The following is a 19,003-nucleotide window of genomic DNA, read 5'->3' as shown; positions in this document are numbered from 1 at the left end:
TCCTTGGGAGCAATTTCCAAACGCCTGAAGGTACCACGTTCATCTGTACAAACAATAGCACGCAAGTATAAACACCATGGGACCACGCAGCCATCAAACCGCCAGGAAGGAGACGCGGTCTGTCTCCTAGAGATGAACGTACTTTGGTGCGAAAAGTGCAAATCAATCCCAGAACAAACAGCAAAGGACCTTGTGAAGATGCTGGAGGAAACAGGTACAAAAGTATCTATATCCACAGTAAAACGAGTCCTATATCGACATAACCTGAAAGGCCGCTCAGCAAGGAAGAAGCAACTGCTCCAAAACCGCCATAAAAAAGCCAGACTATCGTTTGCAACTGCACATGGGGACAAATAGCACTTTTTGGAGAAATGTCCTCTGGTCTGATGAAACAAAAATAGAACTGTTTGGCGCATAATGAGCATGTTATGTTTGGAGGAAAAGGGGGATGCTTGCAGTTAAGAACACATCCCAACCGTGAAGCAGGGGGGTCGGCAGCATCATGTTGTGGTGGTTCTTTGCTGCAGGAGGGACTGGTGCACTTCCACATTAGATATGATGGCCAGGATGAGGATGGAAACTATATGAAGATAGAGTATGTTCTGGAAGTCGAACATTTCAAGACATCAGTCGAGGAAGTTAAAGCTTGGTCGCAAATGGGTCTTCTCAAATGGACAATGACCCCAAGCATACTTTCAAAGTTGTGGCAAAATGGCTTAAGGAGAACAAGTCAAGGTATTGGAGTGGCCATCACCAAGCCTGACTCAATCATATAGAAAATTTGTGGGCAGAACTGAAAAAGTGTGTGCGAGCAAGGAGGCCAACAACCTGACTCAGTTACACCAGCTCTGTCAGGAGGAATGGGCCAAAATTCACCAACTTATTGTGGGAAGCTTGTGAAGGCTAACCGAAATGTTTGACCCAAGTTAAGCAATTTTAAAAGGCAATGCAACAGAATACTAATTGAGTGTATGTAAACTTCTGACCCACTGGGAACGTGATGAAAGAAATAAAAGCTGAAATAAATTATTCTCTCTAGTATTATTCTGACATTTCACTTTCTTAAAATAAAGTGCTGATCCTAACTGACCTAAGACAGGGAATTTTTACTAGGATTAAATGTCAGGAATTGTGAAAAACTGAGTTTAAATGTATTTGGCTAAGGTGTATGTAAACTTCCGACTTCAACTGTATGTACAGTATAGGTGTTTGGTATTAGTTGTAATATTTCTCCACTAGTTGGCAGGAGGAATAATAAATACATGTTTTATTCCACATTCATTGTGGGGTGTGTCAATTTAATGAGTGAGTCTTCATTGATCTCAAACATAAACCCAATTAAGCAAGATATTTTCACATGAAGATATACATTTTCTATGTTAACTGCAGGCCTCAATGCGTGAAACATCACCTGATTAAATAATAATACATTGAGACAAAAAAACAAAAAACATAGACAGTTGAAATACTTCATACTTGAAATCTTGGAATGAGGTCGCACGTTGAGTATTTTTCACTTCATGTCCTCGCGTGGCTTCGCTCTTCCCGTAGGATAGCGAGCTGTCCGTGGTGCTGAAACCTTTACTAGCACGCGCACAACATTGTTTACAAACATCGGATCAGATCAGCTGATCAAATCTATGGACAAAAAACMTTGTTTTTCCCGAGGTAGTGCTCGTCAAATACTTTATTATAAACAGTTAGCGAACTAATAGTCTGCTTTGTGATTCACTCAATATATGATGCTAAACAAGGCACAGAAGCAATACTACTGATCTGCTTTGGGATAAATAATAACTGACATGTAGACACAACCTCCGTGTGTTCACAGACAGTTGAGATATGATAAGGTAGACTGCATGCAAATGTTATTCTTACCCATCTCCCTCTGTCAATCAATCTTCCATCTCTCTCCCTGAATCCTAAACTGTCTAACCAGCTCCACAGGAATGATCTATAGATAGACTACTAGGCTATAGAGCTTGCACAGGCCCCATATGGAAAATAATCATGAAAATCTAATAAGAATCTTGAATGGCAGAAGAACATTATTTTTCCAAAAATCTAGGTAATCTGATAAGGATCTAGTAAGATGTTGTATGTTTTTCCTTATATGGCAGTGTTGTATTTGTATATGTGTTACTTATATGACATACACAATTGAATACATGATTGTGGTGCATTTCCTACAAAGAAATGGTAAGACATATTTGAGACAAAATATATGAATTATGTTCTGAGAATGTAACCTCTAATAAATAAATATTTTTCTTATAGGTTTCACATTGTGTTTTAAAAACAATGACAATTACTATAAGAAAAATACAGTATTTGTAAATAAAAGTTGAGATATGAGATTCCAAGGTTAAGGCTGGGTAGAACCTCCTACTGGACAGTTGATTCATCTACAGCTATGCCTTTGGTCTCCCATCCAGAGTTTTAATCAAATCCAGCCCTGACTACTACCAATGTGCCATTGTGAGAATGATCGTTGAAAGATCCCCACTTAATAACTACATAGACTCACTGCTGCTATCAAAGCCATTCCTCCTCCTCCCCTCCTCTTCCTCCTCTCCTCCTCCTCCACCTCATCATCCTCTACCTGTCCTCCTCTTCTCATTCAGTTGATGCCCCTAGTTTGCATAATATACAACCTTAGAACATAAAACTGATAATAACGTTTTTGTGATTCTGTCCCGGGCTCTGGAGCGATCATGGACCCACGGTCTGAGGGATCCGACTCCCAGTCCGAGGGAACCGACTACGTTCCCTACGGTATTCCCTATATTCTGGATCACAGGTCTGAGCTGTGTGTGTCGGAGGCTCACAGCCAGCAGTTACTGGGCATGCTCAGATTGTTCAGAGAGAGAGGCCTGCTGTTTGACTTCACTGTAACAGTCCAGGAACAGACCTTCCCCTGTGTCCTGGCTGCCTGCAGCAACATCTTCAGGTTGGTGTATGTGTGTGTGTTTGTGTGTGCGTGCATGTGTGCGTGCGTGTGTTTGCTCTAACGGTTCTCTGTCTGCAGGGCCATGTTTGAGTTGAAAATGCGTGAGTGTGGGGATGGGATGGTACCCTGGGTAACCAGCCGTACGCTGCTACCTGGACTTATTTCACTCTGGAGAGATGGTCATCGCCCAACGAAAACGTAGACATGCTGTTCCAGCTCGTCTCTTTCCTACAGGTACACTACAACAGGGGTAACCCATCAGGGMTAACCCAAATTACACCCTACCCTATGCCCTACTTTTGACCAAAGCCCTATGGGCCATGGTCAAAAGTATTGCACTATAAAGGGAATATGGTGCCATTTGGAATAAACCCTAGATCTGGGTCAGATACATACTGTATGTCAAATCCATTCAGAAACTTCAGAGGTGATGTTGATATATTGACCTGTGTTCTGTTTCCCAGGTGTCTGTGCTCCTGATTGAAACCCTGGAGCTCTCCAACTGCCTGATGCTATTGGCCCTCACCGAGGGATACGGTTCCGCCGCCCTCCTCCAGCGGGCCAATGAGTTTGTAGTTCAGAACTTTCACGCCCACTCAATGACTCCAGACTTCCTGGATATGCCGGTGAGGAGCCACTATGATAGGTTCCCATTGTAATTTATTGAGACTCATTGAAATAAAAGGGCCCTAGCACTAGCACACCTGAATCAACATATCAACTCATCATCAAGTTGAATCAGGTGTGTTAGTGCTAGAGCAAATACACCCGTCTGGGTCCCCAGAACCAGCATTGGGAAACACTGAAGTAGATAGTTACTCCTTTTAGCTTTGAGAAAGTCACTACATGTGAGCCATGTAAAATTGTGCATGGGTCCACTCCCCCTGAAGGATTTAAAAGCATTGGATTGCTTTTAAATACTAATGATGGGAAACACTGATCTACTTCCTGTCCTCCCAGGTGGGTGTGCTGGAGGTATGTATGTGGTCGGACAGTCTGAGAGTGCCCAGTGAGGTATTCACCTGGACCTCCGTCAGCCCTTTGCCCACAGCTATATACTACCCAGGTAAGGAACACACGCATACATACACAAATACACACAGACACACGCACACAAATACAGAAGACACACGCACACAAATACAGAAGTATACCGGGTTCAACGCAGGTGACGTGGGCGTTGGAGGAGACTACTCGCCCGATGAGATCACTGATGAAGTCCAGGTGTACCACAGTGGGTGGGGAAGTGACACCAATGCCACTCCCCCTGACAGAGTTTCACTGTCAGGTCATAAGCTTCAGCAGATACAGAGACCCCTGGGGAGGGACACGTAACACACACACACATACACGAGTGCATACGCGCGCACACACACATATACACACACACACTGGGACTAAAAGTTGCACTCCGCATCAATMAAAGAAATTATGTTTAGTCATATCTCAAGTATTTATTCATTTTTATCACATTTTATGTTATATATTTATTTAAAACATTTTCTATTCTCAAGAATGCTATTTGGGTTCAAAGTAACAGTAGAGGTTTCTGAGTCTTCTGACCCACAGACTTGCCTTGGTTGTTTCTGGACATGTCTGATCACCTGACCAAGGCAGTTGACATGTCATCTATTGCGGGCAGGATCTATTAAAGAACTCTGGAATGGCATTTTTCTGTGTGCAGGTTTTCTGTCTTTATTTTCAGTGTAAGTGGACTGGGCCTGCCTTCACTATTTTAAAAGTGAGAGTGAGAGGCTACTGTCCCAGGTAACAAGTGTTACAACACCCTCTACTGGTAGACTATGGAATGTTTTTGTGCCAGAGTAGGCTTGACTAGCCAAACACCATGTTGTAATTTTGAAATATTTGTAAATACTTMCGCAGAAGGCTAACCATTTGACATAAACATAATGAAATTATGATTTTACATGGCTCACAGTTACTTTCTCAAAGTTAAAAACATGCAACTTCAAATCAGTTCAAATTGAATGAGGGCACCTGTGCTTCATGATCAGTTGCCGACTTTTCGCGGGAGATATGATAATATATCCTACTGTTCAGTGTCTTACTAGATGACGGACGGACTCAACCATCTGACTGGACAGGGGTGTTCCACAAAGGATACGCTATATGTAGTAAGTTTTGTTTTTAGTTGCGTCATGCAAATGTGTTATAGTATTATAATATTGTGCTACAATTTATAACGCATATTTTTTGTACTCCAATAGTTATTTTAGACAGTATTCGTTCAACCATCTAGGAAACGGGAGTTACCCTCCTCTTTTGAGTTAAAGCGGTCCTGTCCTGCTCCGGGGACTGATGTCACTAATAGAATGTGATCGTTTCGCGGATCTCCCACCGTCACGAGTCAGTGTACTTTTCGTTGCTTTTTATATCATAGGACAGCTTGCCCGGCAGCGACAAAGACAATTGTTCGTAGAGAGACTACCAAAGAACAGTACATTTTCGCTCTTAGTCTGCATTCTCAGACCGCTGGTTTATCATTAAACATTTTGTGAATCAAACAACATCGTTGCTGACAATGCTAGAATGTCTAGTAGCTAAATGTTGTCTGTTGTAACGAACGTGTTGTTGTAACTAGAACATCGATATTTGTTATCCTAAAATATCTAATTTCGTCGATTGAAGATCAGGACAAGGCTACAGCCGAGCAAGGAGAACAAGACCTCACCCTCAGCATTTTGTTTGCAGAGACATACAACAATGTTAACCCAGGTATGTATGGTTTATTAGCCTACATTGTTGGTAAATGTTTTCCGAAGTGGTAAGAACAAACAAGTTTCCGTGTAGGTTGCAAGCTTGTTGTGGCGTGTCCAGGGCGCGCGACTTGGATACGACAACGTTCTTTCCGCGTAGCCTAATGAATCAAACACCTTTAAATGATGGTAGTGAAAAAACATCGACGACGATGGATGCTCTTTTATTTGCATTTCGTGTGAAACGTGACCACTAGTTTATTGGGTGTCCAGAAAACGTTGACACAACTTATTTTTTTCCTGCGCAGCATCGAGTGTGTGTAGCCTAGGCTAGACTACAGAAGCCATGTCAGGAGGAATTCTATTGTGTCGCTGAAATATTTGGCACTCCGCTGATTGATATACAATCGCAACTTTATGGTAATGAAAAATTAGATCCTTGAGTAGACTAGGATGCCATCTGATTAAGCTCTCTAATTTAGAGAAACTATTTGGTGAAGTGAAGGTTACATTTTACTAGCCTACTTCAACAGTCTAACCCACTGTCATGTTTCTCTGGTGACCGCCCAGCAATCATGTTACGATGAAATTACATCTTCGTCGCCATCTTTAGATACAATTACTTTTAAGGACAGTAGAGGATTATTTGATTGATTTTGGGATCAGTGTTTGTCTCGTTATGCGTTGATCACTTCCTATGCAGACGACCCCGGTGTAGAGACAGACATGAAGTAGATTTTTTTTCCTGACTGTCAAATCTCGGATGGGATGATAATGACAATACTGCTAGCCAGCCTATACACGAACAGTTGTCTTGTTGAAATGACGACTAGTCTACCGTTGGCGCGCCGAGAAACAACCGAGACCGGCTTCGTTGTCAGTGTTTCTGTTCTAGGTGCACCTACAGTCTGTTTCAGCCCTCGTTTACTCCCCTCCCCCATTAGCCCCGGCTTTACACACTCCGATACAATGTTGCTATTAAGTTATACATGATGTCCAATCGAGTTGCGACAGTGTTGCAATAGCCTATGTATATCAACACAGGTCTGTCTGTCTATGCAATATTCGCGAGACTTTCTTGGGCTAGGCTACATTTTCATGCGTTGTAGGCTGTTTGGGTACACGTTTTTGAAGGGCTGTCCATTTTGTCATTCCAGTGTCAGGCCTTTTGAAAGTTTGTCAAAATAATCTTAGCCTAAAGTTGTGGGTTCTTTCAAAGCACAACTCTAGATGTCTTATATACTCATATTGTTATTATTATTATTCCACTCGCTCTAGCGCTTAAACTGCTAAGGGGCTGGAGGTAGCCTGGTGGCATTGGACTAGTAACCGAAAGGTTGCGAGATCGAATCCCCAAGCTGACAAGGTTTTAAACTGTCATTCTGCCCCCGAACAAAGGCAGTTAACCCCAGGCCATCTTTGAAAATAAGATTTTGTTCTTAACTGACTTGCCTAGTAAAATAAAATATATATTATTAAGTCAGCACGCCGGAAATCCATAACTACTAGAATGGTATTGAATCAGTGATTTCAACTGTGTAAATATTCCATAATAAACAATACATTGCTAAATGAATGCATGTATTTAGTTAAAATGTGTCAAGAAACCTCAGYACACCAAATGTAAATTGTAATTAGACAGAATGTATTGATTGATCCAAACGTGTAAATACTAAAATAAGATTATAGTGTATTTTCTGACTAYGACAACAGTTGACCTAAACTATATTGAAACTAATTTCAAACATATTATAATAAATATTAAATTGCCAATAGTCTGATGGGTGACAATGTTATCAATTGATTATGAAGAGGCTGATGACCAGCGCATTATGCGATGACAAATGCACCAATGCATTGGAAAAGAAGGGACCGGGGCTTATGAAATAGCACTTCCATTTCAGTCTACAGAGGTCCATGCAGGCCAGTCGTTTTGATTGCTATACCCTGTCGGAAAGAGCAGATTTCAAGGTTTTTAATTAACCTATTTTTGCCAAACAACTCTACAAATTGGCAGATTGTCTGTTTCAAAGTATGACTTTTTCCTAGAATAACTGAGGCTCCATACCGGTGCGTTCCTCATGTGAGTACTGGCGACAATCAGCAATAAATATCCTCTCTTGTTTCCATGACATTTTTACTGTAAAATGTTTTGACTGTGGTAGGGCAAGGGAATATAAGTCTGCTAAATGAACAAGTTGATTTCATAGCCTCTGCTATAAAGCACAGATAAATACAACTTAAAACATGCTATTCTGTTCTTTTGAAATAAATGTTTTTTATGTTCCTAAACATATTACTTTTTTAATTTCATATTGATACTTTTTCACCTATAACCATTTAAGYTTTGCATAATTTAACACGGGTTTGAATGAGAACCATAGGACTACAGAGGTAGCTATTCAAAATGGTCCTGCTCCTAAAGACCAACTTTAAAATGTTCAGGCTATCCTAATTTTAAAATTCTTTGTCTATAAATTAGCATAAAATAACTCACCAACAGCAACTCTTGAACCATTCAAGCTAGACACGCCAAACCAACTTTATAATGTTCAAGCTATCCTCATTTAATAAATAAAAAATCTTGATTAGCTATAAACATTTGCATAAATTAGCGTAAACTATCCCACAAACAGTCATTCTTTAACCGATCAAGCCGCCAAACCAACTTTCACATGTTCAGGCTATCATATCTTATCCTTTCAATCAATCTTTCCATCTACCTACATTTTTAACTATAACCATTCACTACCATTACTATAACTTATTTCACAACCACAAATACTTTAAAACAAGCACACCACATTTTCTTCAGGTAATGTACTTTTCTAGTTTTGGTTGAGCTTGATCACCTCTAGGATATATAGCTGTTTTTCCAGTATAGGATTCTCTCTTGGCCACACCGGGTCAGTCCCACCATCTATCCAGGTTAATAACGTTTACATTTCAAAAGGCGTGGGCCCTGACATTCTAAATCAGTTGGCAATCGTTGTATCATTACTATGATGCCTGCTTTCACACAGCGGGTTTGTCTGTTATAACTGTCTTGATGTTGTCGACCGAACGAAGTGTAGGCTAGCCTACAACTGGTTGGTTGGTCGGTGTGACAGCGCCTCCCGCACTTTGGCTCATGGCAGTTTACTATTGCACTTAGGTGCGTTTGTTTCAGCTCGCTGGGTGCACCGAGTAGGCGGAGTTTGCTTTCAAGACCAATGGAATGGTCTCAAATGTGCACACTGCCTACCCGGTGCTATGGGTCAGTTGCATGGATTGGAGGTACTCGGCACATGCTATGTGGTTATTAATGGTCTATAATAACAAGGTGTTTGTTTGATTCCGCAGAGAAAGAGAAAACGCACTGTGGAAGACTTCAACCAGTTTTGCACCTTTGTGTTGGCCTACGCTGGATACATCCCCTATCAAACAGAGGTAGGTTGGTAAAACACAGTTTTCACCTTTGTGTTGGCCTACGCTGGATACATCCCCTATCAAACAGAGGTAGGTTGGTAAAACACAGTTTTCCCCTGTTCAATTAAGACTGAGATGTAGCTTATTAACACCAAATTGATGTCTTATTGTTTCTACATTGAAAAAATATATAAACGCAACATGTAAAGTGTTGGTGCCATGATTCATAGCTGAAATAAAAGATCCTCAAAATGTTGTACACAAATTTGTTTACATCCCTGTTAGTGAGCATTTCTCCTTTGCCAAGATAATCCAATCCACTTGACAGGTGTGGCATATCAAGAAGCTGATTAAACAGCATGATCATTACACTGTTGCACCTTGTGCTGGAGACAATGAAAGGCCACTCTAAAATGAGCAGTTTTGTCATACAACACAATGCCATACATCTCAAGTTGAGGGAGCATGCAATTGGCATGCTGACTGCAGGAATGTCCAACAGAGCTGTTACCAGAGAATTCAATGTTCATTTCTCTACCATAAGCCGCCTCCAACGTTGTTTTAGGCAATTTGGCAGTAAGTCCAACCGGCGCCATCACCTSRTMRWMCAMSATAAATGCACAGCCCCATGTCGTAGGGATCTGTACACAATTACTGGAAGCTGAAAATGTTCCAGTTCTTCCATGGTCAGCATTCTCACCCATTGATCACGTTTTGGATGATCTGGGTCGACGTGTATGACAGTGTGTTCCAGTTCCCACCAATATCCAGCAACTTCACACAGCCATTGAAGAGGAGTGGGACAACATTCCATGGGCCACAATCAACAGCCTGATCAACTCTATGCGAAGGAGAAGTGTCTCACTGCATGAGGCAAATGGTGGTCACACCAGATACTAGCTGGTTTTCTGATCCACACCCCTACCTTTTTTTAAGGTATCTGTGACCAACAGATGCATATCTGTATTCCCAGTCATGTGAAATTCATAGATTATAGCCTAATGAATTTATTTCAATTGACTGATTTCCTTATATGAACTGTAACTCAGTAAAATGTTTAAATTGTTGCATGTTCCGTTTTTATATTTTTGTTCAGTATATTCCTGTTGAATGATGTCTTCAGTTCTGCTGTTGTATTTCCATGGTGATGTATCCCCCTGTAGGAGTGGTGGTGTAGTGAGAGCAAGCCCAGGGACAGCAACCCCTGCAGCACCAGCCACAGTACCAGTCCATGGGCCTACCAGTCCTCTCCTACCTCAGACTGTGGCTCCTCTGCTCAGAGCCAGAAGGAGGAAGGGAAGGAGGTGAAGAGGAGGTCAGACAGGAAGCCAGTCGGGCCTGGTCAGGGGGAGAAGAAGCCTAGAGGAGGAAGTGCCAAGAAGTCTCCCAATACGAAACATGCTGCCCCTAGATCAACGGTCAGCAGAACGCCAGAGATCCATGAGCAGCACCAGCCCCCGTCTGGATGGACCAACCACAACAGCTGTCCTACTGACAACAAAACACATCCTCTGACAGATCCCAAATGTGACCATGACTGTAAACTTCCCCAATCTTCCCTGACTCAACTCTTCCCTGAAGCCACCCCCAGCAGCTCTCTGTCTGACCACAGGAACAAGACCAACAACGGTCAGACAGACACACCAGACCCCAACGGGTCGGCTGGGAAGAAGAGCGACGCTACAACCCCTCAGAAGAAAGGAAGTGAAGAACAGGAAGTGACAGAGCAGCCAGTTGACATGACAATGGCAAGCTATGAGACGGAGAGGAGCAGTCCTCACAGGCTGGGAGACAGAGAAAAAAAGAGAAGAAAGGAAGAGAAGAGGTCGCGGGAGAGCTGGGAGGGGTCTGGGAGTGAAGGAGGCATAGACAGGGGTCAGAGGTCAGATATCCTGAGGATGGTGATGGACAGGAGGTTGAGAGGTCAGCTAGCTGAAGACCAAGAGACAGGCTACCACACAGAGGAGGGCAGCAGCCCCGACCAGGACCGGGACCATGGAGGGAGCAACTACCAGACAGACCAGGGAGGGAGCGATGGAGAGGACACGTCTGCAGACAACCGCAAGATGGAGGGTGAGTAGAGGAACCCCACCTGAGACTAAAGAAGCATCCCAAATGACACACTCTCCTCTTGCATACATTTTGACCAGGGCCCATTTTCCCTATATAGTGAACTACTTTTGACCAGGACCCTAGTAGGGCWCTGGTCAAAAGTAATAGGGAACAGGGTGCAGTTTTGGACACAGCTCACTCATTACCTTATCACCATCTACAACCATCATTGATCGTTTAAAACAGAGACTGTGTTTAATATAACGTCTCTCTTCGATTTCTCTCTTCTCAGATGAGGACGACTCGTGGGACCTGATCACCTGTTTCTGCCTGAAGCCATTTGCGGGTCGGCCCATGATAGAGTGTAGTGAGTGTGGCACCTGGGTGCACCTGTCCTGCGCTAAGATCCGCCGCACCCATGTTCCTGAAGTCTTCATCTGCCAGCCCTGCCGAGATACCAAGACCAACATCAGACGCTCCAACCGGGCGCGGATCGCCCCCCGCAAACGCTTCAGCGACTAGAGAGCACCAGCTGGTTCATTGTCTGCGTCCCAATTGGCAGTAGGTAGCTCTAGTGGTTAAGAGCATTGGGCCAGTAACCGAAAGGTCACTGGTTTGAATCCCCAAGGTGGAAAAATCTGCTGTTCTGCCCTTGAGCTATGTAGCAACCCCAAACAACAACTGCTTCCCGGGCGCTGTTGATGTCGATTAAGGCAGCCTCCCGCACCTCTCTGATTCAGAGGGGTTGGGTTAAATGCTGAAGACACATTTCGGTTGAATGCATTCAGTTGCGCAACTGACTTAGGTATCCTATATAGTGAACTACTTTTGACCAGAGCCCTATGTAGGGTGCCATTTGGGACGTTGACCACTAGTGAGCATCAAGTTCTAAGTTCTATGCTGGTCCATTTTGTCAATCTGCAAAAACCGCCACCAGGGTTGTGTTCAGTAAGACACAAAAAAAGTAAATTAACTTCTGTTATTGGACAAGTCCAGGTAGTCCTCCATGTTTCGGTCCTTTTTCTTCCATTTTGTGCCTAATGAACACGACCCAGGACACTGCCATCAGCAACCAAGCCATGAGTCTATGGTTGTTCACCTGCTCAGATGTTACATTCATCAACCAATGGTTGCGTGCCACATCAACTGTGCCGTTGGGCACCAGATTGTTATAACATATGTGGCTAGCTGATACTTATCCAGGCATTGTAAGATCCTATCACTCTCCCCAGAACAGTACAATGTCCATGCATTCACAGACAATCATGTCTACTCAGGAAGGAATGAGAGGCTACAGGAGAGTGAGAAAGAGGGATTGGGGGAATGGCGTGAGGGCAGGGGTGAAAGAGGAATGTGTTTGGTAACGGTCTGCTGTTATTGTTGTGGTGAGAACATAACATCTTCTCACATGCTAATCTCATTTACCCCCACCCCTCTATTCTGCCACCCACCCATACCTTCCTCCCTCCCTTAATTACTCCCTCCTTCCACCCATCTCTTCATTTGTGCATCACTGAACCTAAGGGCTTGCCTTGGCTCATCTACACTAGTATGTTCAATTCACTACTTAGTACAATACTATGTAGGGAATAGGGTGCCATTTGAGACCCATAGACAGGTTTCTGGGGACTACTTTCTCTAAATATGCATTTTCAGTTATTTCCACAGTTGTTGCCATTTGATGTATAAGATTGTCACACTCGGTGTATATCAGATGGTAAACCTTTAGTAAGATGTAAATAGTTTGCTTTTTAGAGTTGTTTATTATATCTTATATCTGACACATGCAGTAATAAAGGTAAAGGACTAACTCAGTCTCATCTGTGTTCTATACTGTTTACATATTATTTAGTATATTGTACACAACATCAGTCACCAGACCAGATATGGCAAGAGGCATCACTGCAGTCCCTGGTTCGAATTCAGGCTGCATCACATCCAGCTGTGATTGGGAGTCCCATAGGGTGGCACAATTGGTACAGGGTAGGCCGTTATTGTAAGTAAGAATTTGTTCTTAACTGACTTGCCTAGTTGAATAAAGGTTAAATACATTTAAAAAGCATCACCATTATAAAGCAAGTATTCTTCCAGTGCCTATTTAAACAACCGATCTCCAGCACAACTTCCTGTCAGCTGCCACACTACTGTTGATCATATATACTGAACAAAAATATAAACGCAACATGTGAAGTGTTGGTCCCATGTTTCATGAGATTCAATAAAATATCCCAGAAACTTTCCATAAGCACAAAAAGCTTATTTCTCTCAAATTTGTTCATATCCCTGTTGGTTAGCATTTCTCCTTTGCCAAGATAATCCATCCACCTGAAAAGTGTGGCATATCAAGAAGCTGATTAAACAGCATGATCATTACACAGGTGCACTAGGTGCTGGGGACAATAAAAGACCACTCTAAAATGTGAGGTTTGTCACACAACACAATGTCATAGCTGTATCATGTTTTGAGGGAGCGTGCTGTTGCCAGAGAAATTCATGTTCATTTATCTACCATAAGCCGCCTCCAACGTCATTTTAGATAATTTGGCAGTATGTCCAACTGGCCTCAACTGCAGACCACGTGTAACCACACCAGCCCAGTGGGTGGACCTGGCTCCCAAGTGGGTGGGCCTGTACCCCTGCCCAGTCATGTTAAATCCATAGATTAGGCCCTTTTCATTTATTTAAAGTGACAGATTTCCTTCTTTAAAATCAGTCAAATATTTTAAAATTGTTGCATGTTGTGTTTATATTTTTGTTCAGTAATAGGTTGATCTCTGCTCACATGAAATCAGCTTCATGTATCTGAGATGTAAGGCAGGCATGGTTTATTTACATTCAAATATTTGACCGTAAAGTAATAGGTTAAAGTCTCCAAGCCTGCAGTCGCCATAGCCTTTTACCACAGACACAACCCAGACCAGTCCTTTACCACAGACACAACCCAGACCAGTCCTTTACCACAGACACAACCCAGACCAGTRCTTTAACACAGACACAACTACAGTTTGTCTCAGGACTTCCATATCTGACATCCTGAACCAGCTAGTCACATCCTGAACAAGCTAGCTACTCCGGAGGAGTAGCATGCTAGCTACTCCTCCGGCCTCATATCTGGTAAGTCTCTGATGTAGGGCAGGACAGCATCGGTGTAGAACATCTCCAGCTTGGCCAGGGTGTCGTCCCAGAACACAGGGTCAAAGGTCACCGGGACAATGGCTGTTTCCTTCAGGGTGAACACCACTAGGTCAGCCTGGGTTAACCCTGTCACCGCCAGCTGGCACTGGATCTGGGTGAAATAGCTGTGGTCTGGCTTCAGATGGTACCTCACCTGTAAAGAAATGAAAAATTGGGAAGTGCTGCTAGAATACACTAGTAGGTAGATCTMTATAGATTGAAGGTGCTCTTTGGTTAAGGGGTTGGTCACTAACTGGTCATCAAAAACAAGGGAGACCAAGACAAGGCACTCTTCATATAATTAAAATGCCTTTATTATGATAGTATGCTTGAACAAAAATTAAATAAAGCTTGGTATAGCCCAAGTCAGGGGGTACAATGATACAACAAACAACATGTCTTAACTAACCTGTTCTCCCTCCTCCCCCTGGTCCTGTATTATCAGGCAGAAGGCTGGGTCCTCTCTACAGGCCTGGGCTACAGTGTTCTGACGGTGCTTGTAGGGACACTTAACCTCTAGGCAGAGCAGCCGTTGGCCGGTGCTTTGGTCCTCTACGATGCCATCAGGACTGCCTGCTAGCCAGGGGCGCTGGGGGTCGATGAACAAGCCACACTCCTGCACCCTCACCTCCCGGCCCAGGGACTTGCTCTTCAGGCTCTGATATCTGAGATAAAATGAGATGAGATTGTACTTCATTACAGCCACAGAATACAACATTTAATACAACATTTAAAAACAATCGCAGAACAATTAAAGTAAATGCATAGATGGTACCTCCGCACGGCCTCGGCTTCCCGCTCAATGCCCCAGGTCATGGCGCGGGTCTTGACGTTGGGACCGCGGCCTGTGATGGCGGCCAGGTAGGAAGCCGGCGGGGTCATGCTCTGGCCAGTAACGAAGCGGCTATGGGCGAGTCGGTGAGCGACCGACGCTGTGATTCGGCTCTGACGCCAGGAGAACCAGCTGGGGTTCTCTCTCTGGCCCCGGGTCTGGAGCTCCACCGCCTCCACCTCTACTTTCTGACCTAACCCCAGGGGCAGTGCTTTGGGCCTGAGGGGAGAGACCATGGAGCTCCCCCCAACTTGGTTGGTCCTGGGGGGAGAGACCACAGGCTTACCCCTGACCTGGCTGCTCTTGTCAGGGCTATGACTATGCTGATGGGCCTCAGCTCTCTTCTCTGCCTCAGCTCTCTTCTCTGCCTCAGCTCTCTTCTCTGCCTCAGCTCTCTTCTCTGCGATGTCAGGATGATATCTGACAGTAGGGATGTTCCTTTTGGCGTAACGTGTGTCTGTGGTCTTTTCTCCTGCTCCCCTGGCCTGGCTGGCCGTGGCTCTGCTGATTTTATTCAATTTTATTTGATCCTGATTGGTCCTGGGGYGAGAGACCACAGGCTTACCCCTGACCTGGCTGCTCTTGTCAGGGCTATGACTATGCTGATGGGCCTCAGGTCTCTTCTGTGCGATGTCAGGATGATATCTGACAGTAGGGATGTTCTTCTTGGCATAACGTGTGTCTGTGTTTGCTCCTGCTTCCCTGGCCTGGCTGGCCATCGCTCTGCTGGTTCCTGAGTCCCCTGAGCCATTAGAGGGATTTAGGGTGGAACCTTTGTTGATATGCCTTTGTTTCGGTGGGCTCTTTAAGGCTGAGCTGTCAACGTGAGAGACATTTTTGCTTGTATTTCTGGGACTCATGGTTCCGTGAGTTTCAAGAAGTTAGTATTCTGTAAATTCAATACAAAAAAGAGGAGGTAAGATACTGTGGCATGTAAACCATTTCTATGTCCTATTCCTAGAGCTGGACATGCTGTGTGTGGCATGGTTTACTGTTTGTAATAAATTGCCATGTTTGTTGCAATTTTCAGTGGTYTATGAAGTCTGAGTTCAGCATGTGGGAAAGATCAGGGTCCAGAGATCATACCCATGTTTCCTAGTAAGTGGGTCGTATTTAAGAGTTCCCGACATGAACGCGGCATTAGGCTGGCTACCACACACACAACCGTGTGAGCTGTTGGTCAGCTCAACTCTCTCTTTCTCCAGACTAGCTCAGCTCAGCCATCCACTCAACATCTTACATCAAATGCCCACTGCATTACCTCCCGAGAGAATTTTCTTCGGTTATTGTCGTGTATATCCCCCCCCCCAAGCCCAACATTGTGATGGCTCTCAAGGAACTACACTTGACTTTGTGCAAACTACAAACCGCATATCCGAGGCCGCATTTATTGTAGCTGGGGACGTTAATAAAGAAAATCGGAGGAAAATCTTCTGTGCTACACGCGGGGAGAACATGCTTGACCATTGTTACTTTCCCTTCCGGGGCGGCTACAAGGCCCTCCCCCGCCCTCCCTTTGGCAAATCAGATCACACCTCCATGCTGCTCCTCCCCGCCTAAAGGCAGAAACTTAAGCAGGAAGCTTCAAGACTATTTTGATCACTCGAACAGGGAAATGTTCTGTCCTACTGTGATGATTAGAACTTATCCAAACCAAAAATCATGGATAGATGGCAGCATTCGCACAAAACTGAAAGCACAAACCTCTGTATTTAACCACGGAAAGGTGACTGGGGACATGGACATGTACAAACAAACAGGCTATGACCTCCGTAAGGCAATCAATGAGGCAAAACGACAGTACATGGAAAAAGTGGAGTCGCAATTCAACGGKTCGGACAAGAGATGCATGTGGTAGGGAAAGCCAGCCAAGTCGGGGACAGTGACGCTTCGCTCCCGGACAAGCTAAACACTTTCATTGCCCACTTCGACGAAAACAACACTGAGGCGCCGATGTGAGGCCACGCCGCTCACAAGGACTGTGTGCCGCATCATCATAGCATGTYCAGACCAGCTGGCTGGAGTGTTTACGGACATATTAAATCTCTCCTTATCCCAGTATGTTGTCCCAGCTTGCTTCAAGATGTCCACCATTGTTCCTGTACCCAAGAAAGTGAAGGTAACTGAACTAAATTACTATTGCCCCTTAGCACTCACTTCTGTCATCATGAAGTGCTTTGAGAGAATGGTTAAGGATCACCTCCACCTTACCCGACACCAATGACTGCGGGTACAGAAAGTCGTGAAGCACGGTGGTGGCAGCATCATGTTGTGGGGGTGCTTTGCTGCAGGAGGGACTGGTGCACTTCACAAAATAGATTATGTGGATATATTGAAGCAACATCTCAAGACATCAGTCAGGAAGTTAAAGCTTGGTTGCAAATGGGTCTTCCAAATGGACAATGACCCCAAGCATACTTCCAAAGTTGTGGCAAAATGGCTTAAGGACAACAAAGTCAAGGTATTGGAGTGGCCATCACAAAGCCCTGACCTCAACCCTATAGAACATTTGTGGGCAGAACTGAAAAAGCGTGTGTGAGTAAGGAGGCCTACAAACCAGATACAGTTACACCAGCTCTGTCAGGAGGAATGGGACAAAATTCCCCCAACTTATTGTGGAAAGCTTGTGGAAGGCTACCTGAAACGTTTGACCCAAGTTAAACAATTTGAAGGCAATGCTACCAAATACTAATTGAGTGTATGCAAACTTCTGACCCACTGGTAATGTGATGAAAGAAATAAAAGCTGAAATAAATCACTCTCTACTATTATTCTGACATTTCACATTCTTAAAATAAAGTGGTGATCCTAACTGACCTAAGACAGGTATTTTTACTAAGATTAAACGTTAGGAATTGTGAGAAACTGAGTTTAAATGTACTTTGCTAAGGTGTATGTAAACTTCCGACTTCAACTGTAATGTATTCTATGGCTCATCCTATACATCTACTGCTGTACACACATTTTCTATTCACATACTGTCCATACACACCCTTCACATACTTATATATTTATATTCCTGACACTGGTCCAGAAGCAAATTTTCTGCAATCCTACACTATTAGAAAAAAGGGTTCCAAAAGGGTTCTTCCGCTGTCCCCATAGGAGAACTCTTTTTGGTTTCAAGTAGAACWCTTTTGGGTTCCATGTAGAACCCTCTGTGGAAAGGGTTCTACATACAACCCAACGGGGTTCTACCTGGAACCAAAAAGGTTCTCATATGGGGACAGCCGAAGAACCCTTTTAGGTTTTTGGCCGTTTCAAACGAATAGTTTTAGAAAGAATACAGCAGACCTATGTCAATAGGCTATACGGTCGTATAAACTGAGGACATCATTGTCCTACTCTACTTTTCTATTAAATTACAGGCAATAATGGTATTGCGTAAAATATTTGTTTCGCTTACCGGATGAAGTTCTGTCTAGTCTCGAGCTGTGTATGAAAGTGAAACTGGTTCTAAGGTGGATTTGAATATCTACTACGTGACTCACTATCTCATGACGAGCACGTCAGATTCATCCTGTTGGCTTGCTGCTGCTGTGTGTGTGTGTGTGTGTGTGTCTGTGTTTTTGTGTATCGAACTTGTCTAGTGTCAGTTGTCGCCTTAACGACAACTGGGAACTCGGAAAAAAACGAGCTCCGATTGGGAAAAATTGTTTTGAGAGGTCTTTCAACTCGGAATTCCAAGTCGGAAACTCTGCCATCTTTCTAGAGCTCCGACTTTCTGAAGTCATCGTTTGACCTCGTTTTTTTCTGAGTTCCAAGTTGTCTTGAAAGCACCAAGTGAGATAAAATAGCCCATACATTCTACAGACCCTACTGAGTATTCGCTACAATACTCTGTGTGGCACCCAGAATAGTTTTTAATCT

At 43.8% G+C, this 19,003-nt stretch overlaps 2 protein-coding genes across 2 annotated transcripts; one reads left to right on the top strand and one right to left on the bottom strand.

Annotated features, from left to right (window-relative positions):
• The first annotated feature begins 5,266 nt into the window (after window positions 1-5,266).
• Window positions 5,267-12,937, top strand: LOC111949608 (PHD finger protein 13). The gene is made up of 4 exons (XM_023966925.3): window positions 5,267-5,686; window positions 9,010-9,096; window positions 10,239-11,148; window positions 11,420-12,937. The coding sequence occupies exons 1-4, from the start codon at window positions 5,675-5,677 to the stop codon at window positions 11,647-11,649; spliced, it is 1,239 nt and encodes a 412-aa protein (XP_023822693.1). The 5' UTR covers window positions 5,267-5,674; the 3' UTR covers window positions 11,650-12,937.
• Window positions 12,938-13,937: 1,000 nt separating this feature from the next.
• LOC111949936 (uncharacterized) lies at window positions 13,938-18,807 on the bottom strand. The gene is made up of 4 exons (XM_023967288.3): window positions 18,540-18,807; window positions 15,077-16,022; window positions 14,711-14,966; window positions 13,938-14,455 (listed from the first exon to the last, which is right to left on the bottom strand). Exons 2-4 carry the CDS (start codon window positions 15,991-15,993, stop codon window positions 14,219-14,221), a joined length of 1,410 nt encoding a protein of 469 aa, XP_023823056.1. The 5' UTR covers window positions 15,994-16,022; window positions 18,540-18,807; the 3' UTR covers window positions 13,938-14,218.
• Window positions 18,808-19,003: the final 196 nt, after the last annotated feature.

This window comes from Salvelinus sp. IW2-2015, linkage group LG22, assembly GCF_002910315.2.
Source record: "Salvelinus sp. IW2-2015 linkage group LG22, ASM291031v2, whole genome shotgun sequence".
Taxonomy (NCBI): Eukaryota; Metazoa; Chordata; class Actinopteri; order Salmoniformes; family Salmonidae; genus Salvelinus; species Salvelinus sp. IW2-2015.
This window is presented reverse-complemented; position numbering and strand designations above follow the sequence as displayed.